At 39.7% G+C, this 10,034-nt stretch overlaps 1 protein-coding gene across 3 annotated transcripts in view; it reads left to right on the top strand.

Annotated features, from left to right (window-relative positions):
* cul2.S (cullin 2 S homeolog) overlaps window positions 1–10,034 on the top strand; it is a 50,735-nt gene that overhangs the window by 32,202 nt on the left and 8,499 nt on the right. For all 3 annotated transcript variants that reach the window (XM_018269054.2, XM_018269053.2, XM_018269055.2), the window contains 3 exons: window positions 6,833–6,910; window positions 7,087–7,153; window positions 9,115–9,317. In XM_018269054.2, coding sequence (XP_018124543.1) covers window positions 6,833–6,910; window positions 7,087–7,153; window positions 9,115–9,317 — 348 coding nt within the window. The remainder of the gene's footprint in view (window positions 1–6,832; window positions 6,911–7,086; window positions 7,154–9,114; window positions 9,318–10,034) is intronic.

The raw sequence follows: 10,034 nt of genomic DNA on the forward strand, positions 1-10,034 counted from the left end.
ATATTGATGCATAAAAAGATTAGCATATGCCGGCGCCATGGCCGCTCCCATCGCCGTCCCGAGTAGCTGTAAATAAAATGAATTTTCAAAACGAAAATAGTTTAGCGATAGAGCTAACTCTAATAATTCCAGAACAAAATCGATCGGTGGGCCTGCATATAACTCATATTCAAGTAAGGAACGTCTAACCGCCTCCAACCCTGCTTCATGCGGTATGACAGTATACAGACTGACCACATCCATGCTTGCTAGCATGATGGGTCCATCAATGGGCAATTTCAACTGTTTAATACACTCCAACAGATGTGGGGTATCCTTAAGGTAAGTCGGGGTGTTACGAACCACCGGTTGCAATATTTTGTCAAGGTAAATCCCAATGGGGTGTAATAATGAACCCCGCCCCGAGACTATCGGGCGGCCAGGGGGACACGTCATACTCTTATGAACCTTGGGCAAAGAATACAATAAAGGGCAACTAGGATGGTCCTGTAACAAAAAATTATTCAAATGTGCATCAATAATGCCAAATTTACCAATGTATCAACCTTTTTCTTAAATTGGGACACAGGGTCAGATTGCAGACATTTATAAACTTTAATATCGCTTAATTGATCTTTGATATCTTTGCTGTAGTCCTGATAATTCAGTATTACAATCCCTCCTCCCTTGTCCGCTGGGCGGATGACAATGTTGGTGTCAGCAGTCAAGGTTTTAATAGCCGCTCTTTCTGCTTTTGTTATATTGTCCCTTCTGTGGTCTTGGGGTGACCAAGCTGCCCCCTCCTTTTCAATGACCTGCTTAAACAGCTTTATAGCCGGATTAATCAAAGGGGGTGTGAAAGTACTTTTCAATCTCAATGTAGAAGATGGTAATTCTTTATCACTCACGGTTTTAAAGTAATCTTTTAGATTCACCATCCGGCAAAATTTAAAGCAGTCAACTTCCCATTCAAATTGGTTAAACTGACAAGTGGGCACAAAGGTTAACCCTTTGCGTAGCAAACTTGCTTCTGCTAAGGTCAGTGTGTGCTGGGAAAGATTGTAAATTGGTATGTCTAATCCTTCTTTGATCTGCCCCTTCTTGCCCCTCTGTGTTGGGTACCTTTTACGGGACCCCGACCCGTAGGGGGACGGTCTGACACAGTCCGGGGTTGCTCTAAAAAAGGGGGGATAGGAGTAGTATCGGCAATAACACTCACCACCTGAGTACTCGTAAGACCCGACTCATCGCCCTCAGAATCCCCCGAGCTGGTGTCCACAGAATTTAACGGTTTCAGAAGTTTGCGTCTTGGAGCTCTCCTAAACCGTGGGTTAAATTGACTGGGGTGCCGCTCGCCGCTGAGCCAGCGGTAGACTCGATGGGTTGTATAGTCTTCATTAACACGGCGAAGTTTCTCACGTTTGAATCGCAGCAAGTCTTGTTTGTAGGATTCACATCTGTTGGAGTGTATTAAACAGTTGAAATTGCCCATTGATGGACCCATCATGCTAGCAAGCATGGATGTGGTCAGTCTGTATACTGTCATACCGCATGAAGCAGGGTTGGAGGCGGTTAGACGTTCCTTACTTGAATATGAGTTATATGCAGGCCCACCGATCGATTTTGTTCTGGAATTATTAGAGTTAGCTCTATCGCTAAACTATTTTCGTTTTGAAAATTCATTTTATTTACAGCTACTCGGGACGGCGATGGGAGCGGCCATGGCGCCGGCATATGCTAATCTTTTTATGCATCAATATGAACAGCATCACATTGTACCCAAATACGGCGATAATTTGATTTTTTTCCGTCGTTTCATTGATGATTTAGTGATTGTCTGGAGGGGCACAGAGGTGGAGTTCAGGGCAATGGTTACTGATTTGAATACTAGAGAGAGCCCAGTGAAGTTTACGTTTACTGTACATCCAATAAGAATACAATTCTTGGATGTGGAACTAATACTTGATGGAGACCATATTGCCTATACTTTATTCCGTAAATTAACCGATAGAAATACCCTCCTTCACTATAAAAGCTTTCATCCGCGACATCTGAAGAACTCCTTACCTGTTAGTCAGTTTTGCCGGGTCTTAAGGAACAATTCCGACCCCCACCAGTGTGAGCAACAGATTGAGGATATGTGGGTAAGATTTAGCGTTAGAGGGTACCCTGATGAAGTTTTACGAACGGCCCTGGACACGGCACATAAAAAATGCAATGACACATCTGATAGATGTAAACAAAATCCAAAACTAGTCTTTAGCACCAAATACAATGTGGGTACTAAGGATCTAGGGAATATGGTCAAAAGGCACTGGAATATTATCGGGGCAGACAGTGACTTGGCTAATGTACTCCCTGAACCGCCTATGATTAGCTATAAGCGTGGAACTAACTTACGCGATTTACTGGTTAAGACTGACCCAGTGAATTGCTATACTACTAACAAAAAAACATGGTTAGCAGATTTAAAACTAGGATGTTTCCGCTGCCCAAGCTGCACGTCCTGCCGCTACATGACTCCAGGCACATCCTTTTTACATCCCACACGGGCAAACGCTTCCAGATCCGACACCACATAACATGCACTACCACACATATAATTTATTTAGTAACATGCCCTTGCGGGCTGTCCTATGTAGGAAAAACGGATCAAACCCTCAGGCTACGAATGGATGGCCACCGATCTGCGATTAGCACGGCTTTTAGGGATGGACAGACACAGAAACCAGTGGCCAAGCACTTCCTTGAGAGGGGACATAGGCTGCCCACCTTCAAATATATAGCCATTGATCACATTCCCCCCTTGAGTAGAGGTGGGAATAGATCTAAGATGCTACTGCAACGGGAAGTGTTTTGGATCAAAAAATTGAACACTCTGGCTCCCTCTGGGTTAAATGAACACTGCTCCTTTTTATGTTTTTTGAATGAGCGGTGACAATCTTTTTGTTACATGAGACATATTGATTGAATTTGGATAGCGGATGTGTGCAGTTCCATTGGGTGTAGTAGAATAACCAATCACTGGAACAATGTAACGTTGAATATTGGCTTAAGATTTCTTAACTTTATATTTTGCCCTGAAGTATCAAGTTTCTATATGGTCCATGTGTCCAATTTTTGTTTTTATTTACAATTCCTCTTGTTTGGTTTACCCGTGGCTGCACCTAATGTTGTTTGAAAATGCCTGTATACACATAACAGGGCCAAATATTTTGATTTAAAGTAAGCAGCGGCAGGGTTACCATTTGTGGGTGGATTAATGTATCTATATATGTGTTCTTTTTTAACCAACCATTTGGGTCTTGACAAAGGTCTAAGATGGAGACCGAAACGTTGACCTGACCATGTTTTAAGTATTTAAATAAAAGCGAGTTTTAACCTTTTTTAAAAAATCCCGGTGTGCATCCATTTATCCACATTCTTGTATGAAAGCACGTTTGGATAGCACCTGGGTTGGATTAACTTTTCCTGAATGGTGTGCTGAGACCCAACTGGACATTACATATATATATATATATATATATATATATATATATATATATATATATATATATATATATATATATAGATTTTTGCTCATAAGGATCCGCATACCAAAATTATTTCATCAAAAATCAGTGCTTTATTCGGTACATAGATCCGACGTTTCGGCCCACATTAGGGCCTTTTTCAAGGCCCTAATATATATATATATATATATATCTATGTACCGAATAAAGCACTGATTTTGATGAAATAATTTTGGTATGCGGATCCTTATGAGCAAAAATCTATATATATATATATTTATTTATTTATTTGGAGTCCTGGCCGGCCAGTTTTTAAAGTGATTAAGTGTTTTATAAAGGCTAATAAACTTATTGGGGGTCAGTTATCAACACTGGGCAAATTTGCCCATGGGCAACCCATGGCAACCAATCAAATTGCTGCATTCATTGTTCTACTTGCAGCTGGCTTTAAAAAGCTAATCACTGATTGGTTGCTATGGTTGATTGCCCATAGGCAAATTTGCCCAGTGTTGATAAATGAGCCCCACTGTGTACATATATCAATTCAGTTTTATAATCACACCTTTTTGATTATTTATTCTATTTATTGGTATCCTCAAAGGGACCTTGAAGATTGAACTCACTGATTGAAGTGAGTTTTTTTTTTTCCCCCTAATGCCACGTTGTTTTGTTTTATAACAATAGCTGAACTGCGGAAGCTTTTCAGCTATTTGATTGGTTCCCATAGGTGCAGTTATGCCCAGTGTTGGTAAATGAGGCTGTATGCATCAGGGAACAATTACTGGGCAGTGAACTGTAAGGATACACTGCTACATTGTTTCAAGAGTCACAACCAGAGATCAGAAAGGCATAAATACTACTTTCAGGAGCACCTGCATTTACAAATAACTTAAAATTTTTAACATATATTGGAAAGTTGCTTAGAATAATATCTTCTTTCATTATACATAAAATTGTTTTTGGGTGGGGTTTCCCCTTAATATCTCTGTCATTCAGTAAAAAAAAAAGCAGAAAATGTTTTTTCCCGATGCTTATTTTGTCCCAGACAGGGCAAATTGTTTTCTTTTCCTGTGTGGTTAGGAACATTGGGCAAACACTGCCGTCTCTTCCTGTTACAGCACCGTAATGATGGCAGCACTTTGTTATTTTGTCTCTGCCTCCTGCTGCTCTTTGTAAATCTACTCATTCAAAATGCATGTTTCTGTCTGTATCGCTGACCTCAGCTGGCGGCCCACTTTTATCTACATGTGTTACATTTCGTCTTGAAATTGTTCTGTCCCTTGTTTTTGATTTGGGTAATGCCATGCCTATTCTTAAAGGAGAACTAAAGCCTAACTAAAGAAGTAGCTAGAAATGTTGTACATTATGTTTTGTGCTTCTGTACCAGCCCAAGTCAACCACAGCCCTTTAGCAGTAAAGATCGGTGTCTCCAAAGATGCCTCAGTAGCTCCCCATCTTCTTTTCTGCTGATTCACTGCACATGCTCTGTGCTGCTGTCACTTACTGAGCTTAGGGACCCACTCACAATATACAGTACACATAGAATAGAAATGTCACAATATAAGGCTGATTAGTAATTAATACAGATAATTACTACATGGCAGCACAGACACCAGTGCAATTAGCATCAGAATGTAATAATCAGCAAACCTGTAGCATCAGCTTATATTACAGGGGAAGCTCATTTTCTGCTGGATAATTAGTGACGAGCCCTAAGCTTAGCTTCTCAACAGCTGCTCAGAGCCCACTGAGCATGTGCGTGTCACAGACACTTTCCAAGATGGTGACCCCCTGTGACAAGTTTGAAGTCCTGGATCATTGCTGCTATTGACAAGCTGGAACTTTAGCCTCGTGCAATAAATTCAGTATATAAAATATGGTATTTTTACCCACATTCATTTTTAGGATTTAGTTCTCCTGGGTCTCAACTGGGTCTATAAAGAAAACCAGGATAAGCTACAACACAACAACTGATTTATTCCATTTGCACATGATTAGCTTGATAGAAACACACCATACAAATATTTAGTTTCTAACGCACACACACACCCACACACACCCCTGGGGCTTTCTGGATAATTGATCTCTCCATAATTTGGATCTTCATACCTTAAGTCTACTAGAAAATCATTTAAACGTTAAAGGAGAAGGAAAGCTAGCGCAGCAGTTTATTGCCAATAGATTAGCCACAATAGTGCAAGCTATAACACTGTATTTATTCTGCAGAATGCTTTACCATACTTGAGTAAACAACTCTAGAAGCTCTCTGTTTGTTTAGGAAAGCAGCTGCCATATTGGCTTGGTGTGACATCATTTCCTACATGAGTCTTTCCCTGCTCACTCATGGCTCTGGGCTCAGATTACAGCAGGGAGTGGAGGAGGGAGGTGGAAAAGGGTGTGGCAGACGGTGGGAGAGAGGAGCAAACTAAGCATGCTCAAGCCCACGCCCTGGAGGTTTAGTCTGATACAGAAGCCCATGAGTACACAATAGAAGGAAAGAAATGTGGTGTTTCTTCTGATAGAGGACTCAGAACAGCATTACTTTGAGGGTTTACTGGTGTATTTATATAGATCTTTCTCATAAAGCTTACTTAATTTTATCCTTTCCTTCTCCTTTAACTTCAAGAAGGGTGAGATTCTACCGCTTAGCCCCATATTAGCAAATCGCTGTCAGACAGATTAACATTAATAAATAAAGTCAGATGAACAAACTCCTGATACAGTGTTATTTACTGTTTTCATTATGTGCATCACTGCTTGGAATTCACCATAATAGCCATGATTATATCTATACACCACTCTCATCTTTACAGGGGTCTCAATAATATTCCAGCTCCAAAGCTTTAAAGGAACAGTTCAGTATCAAAATAAAAAGTGGGTAAATAGATTTAAAAAAAAAATGTTTCTAATATAGTTAGTTAGCCAAAAATGTAATGTGTCAGTGACTTGAGGGGGGGCATAACTGTTGCTTTTGAATCTGAGCTGAATGATGAGGATCAATTACAAACTCACTGAACAGTTATGTCCCATGTGGGCCCCCTTATAGTCGCTGACTAACTCAGAGTTAGAGAGCTGAAAAGCAGGGTATTATGTTAGACATCCAGTCACTCCAGCCTTTATACATTACATTTTTGCCTGACTAACTATATTAGAAACATCGTTTATTTTTCACTATCTATTTACCCAGTTTTTACTTTTATACTGAACAATTCCTTTAAGGGGTTAAGCATACAATGAACCATAGCATATTGATATGTGTTTGGCAGCATGAGACAAAATCAGAAACTTTAAAGATGATTTACTCACTGTGCTTTGCTCATTGTTCTCCTTCTGTGTTTCAGGCTGGCGCGTGGCCTCTCACTCAGGCCCCGTCTTCCACGTTTGCCATCCCTCAGGAACTGGAAAAGAGTGTACAAATGGTAAACGACTCCTGCACAGACATATATATAGGGCTCAGTATATTCCATTCAGGGGAAACTCCCTGCGGTTATTACTGACGTGTGATTGTCACACAATGTCTAGCGCTTCTGCAATGTTGCAGGATATTGCCCTTGATAAACTGTTTTCAAATCCATTCTCCATTTTGTCTTTTCAGTTCGAATTATTTTATAACCAACATTTCAGCGGCAGGAAGCTGACGTGGTTGCACTATCTCTGCACAGGTAATGAAACAGAAATGCAGCATAGATCAAAAAGCCAATCACTTCCATACCTCCCAACCGTCACGTTTTTAGAGGGACAGTCCCTCTTTTGACAGCTCAACCCGCAGTCCCTCGTTTGTACTGGAAACTCCAGTTTTTCTCTGCACTGAACAGCCAGAAAAAGAAACCGTTTCTTACTTAATTGGCTTTTGGCAGAGAGCCCAGAACAGCTACAGCAGGAGATAAGATTCTTTTGTAACAATTTTGACATAAGGAAATAAGTAATTGTAACAATACAAGATAGGGATGCACCGAATCCAGGATTCAGTTCGGGGTTCGGCCTTTTTCAGCAGGATTCGGATTCGGCTTAATCCTTCTGGCCAGCCGAATCCGAATCCAAATTTGCATATCCAAATTAGGGATGGGGAGGGAAATATAGAAACAGGGTTTGTGCTACTGCCACATTATAGCAAATATCTATGGTACCACTCAATGAATAAATATTGGATCAAAAATACAAAATGAAATAAAGGAAAAAACACTCACAGTTCACCTCAGTCCCAAGGTGCAAAATCAAAAGTACTATCTCCAAAAGGAATATGAGGATCTCCAAAAATAAGAAAACAAATGTAAAAAGTAGAAAAATGTTATTAGGACATAAAACCTAGGTTTTTTACATTTGTTTTCTTATTTTTGGAGATCCTCACATTCCTTTTGGACATGGGAAGGGAAATCGTGTGACTTTTGGTCACAAAACAAGGAAGTAAAATGTTTTTCCCCTTCCCACCCCTAATTTGCATATGCAAATTAGGGTTCGGTATTCGGCCGAATCTTTCACAAAGGATTAGGGGGTTCGGCCAAATCCAAAATAGTGGATTCGGTACATCCCTTATACAAGATAACCGGTCCCTTTGGGAAAAGTTAGACTCGCAGTTTATAGGGCAATTCACCTTCATTAGCAAAATTTTGTAAAATGAACATGGTAATTAAAGTTTGGATCTGCATACCTTAAGTCTACTAGAAAATCATGTAAACATGAAATAAACCCAATAGGCTGGTTTTGCTTCCAATAAGGATTAATTATATCTTGTTGGGATCAAGAACAAGCTACTGTTTTATTATTACAGAGAAAAATTTGGACAAAATGGAGTCTATGGGAGACGGCCTTTCCATAATTCAGATTTTTCTGGATACTGGGTATCTGGAGAACGGATCGCATACCTTTATATGGTCCTTGGCTGACAGGTGTGCAGGGACCCATTGTATGTTGGCCCAGGAAGGACCAGATAAGAATCCACAAACTTGTAAAACAAATATATAGAGACAAATATAGCTCCCCTAGGGCTGTCATTATCAAAGTGTAAGGAGATGTCTATTCCAGTACCTCTATACTGGTTTCAGAAAAACTTTAGAAACTGAAGACACTTGTTCATTTTATACGTGTGTGTATTGTTTTGTTTAAAGGAAAACTATACTCCTAAACAATGTAGGTCTCTATAAAAAGATATTGCATAAAACAGCTCATATGTAAAACCCTGCTTCATGTAAAGAAACCATTTTCATAATAATATACCACTTAGTATGTGCCATCGGGTAATCATTAATAGAAAATTGCCATTTTAATAAATAAGGGCCGCCCCCTGGGATCGTAGGATTCACAGTGCACACAAACCAAACATGTTAGTTCACAAGAGCCAATTAACAGACAGAGTTCTGCCTTTTGCTTTCACACTTCTTACTGTTACAGTTAGAGCTGCAGTATTTCTGGTCAGGTGATCTCTGAGGCAGCACACAGACTATCACAAAATGGTTCAAAACAAGAGATGTAAAAGAGCAATATTTACTTAAATATATATTACAGTTTGGTAAGATTCTTTAATATGACATTTAATATGATGTAAACTGTTGCTTAAGTGTTCATTTTGGGGGTATAGTTTTCCTTTAAGTAACATATACCCTACATTGTGATGTGTTAAATTCAGGTGAGGTGAAAATGAACTACTTGTGCAAACCCTATGTTGCCATGGTCACGACCTACCAAATGGCCGTCCTACTTGCCTTCAACAACAGTGAAATCATCACTTACAAAGAGCTTCAAGACAGCACCCAAATGAACGAGAAGGAGCTCACGAAGACCATAAAGTCACTGCTGGATGTGAAAATGATAAACCACGATTCGGACAAGGTATTTGCCACCCGCAAGCGTCACATATCCCAAAAATGTCTTTACTTTAATGTAAACATATTGTCATCCGGCTTTACCACAAAAAATATATAGAAGAAGGTACTGTTATACAGGTATGGGACCTGTTATCCAGAATGCTTGGGACCTGAGGTTTTCTTGATAATGGATCTTTCCATAATTTGGATCTTCATACCTTAAGTCTACTAGAAAATCATGTGAACATTAAATAAACCCAATAGGCTGGTTCTGCTTCCAATAAGGATTAATTATATCTTAGTTTGGATCAAGTACAAGCTACTGTTTTATTATTACAGATAAAAGGGAAATCATTTTATTAAATTTTAATTAATTGGATAAAATGCAGCCAATGGGAGACAGCCTTTCCGTAATTTGGATCTTTCAGGATAATGGGTTTCCGGATAACCGATCCCATACCTGACAAACTACCAGCACAGTCTGTGAGAGTTAATTTCAATGGCGTACGCATTGTTTTGTCTGGGAATCACAGCTGCACTCCCAGTTCAGGCTAAGGCATTTTTGAGCAATAAATAATAATAATAACAAAATAATAATGACCTGCAAGTGCAGGAGATTCCTGTAGGAATAATGGGTATGGGCATTCTCAGCATTTTGTCCTCTACACCAGAATCACCCCGTGTGCCTCTAGTGTTCTTTACTTTGCCTTTTTTTTCTTTTGACAGAACTTTGTGCCAAAAC

Source organism: Xenopus laevis, chromosome 6S, assembly GCF_017654675.1.
Source record: "Xenopus laevis strain J_2021 chromosome 6S, Xenopus_laevis_v10.1, whole genome shotgun sequence".
Lineage (NCBI taxonomy): Eukaryota > Metazoa > Chordata > Amphibia > Anura > Pipidae > Xenopus > Xenopus laevis.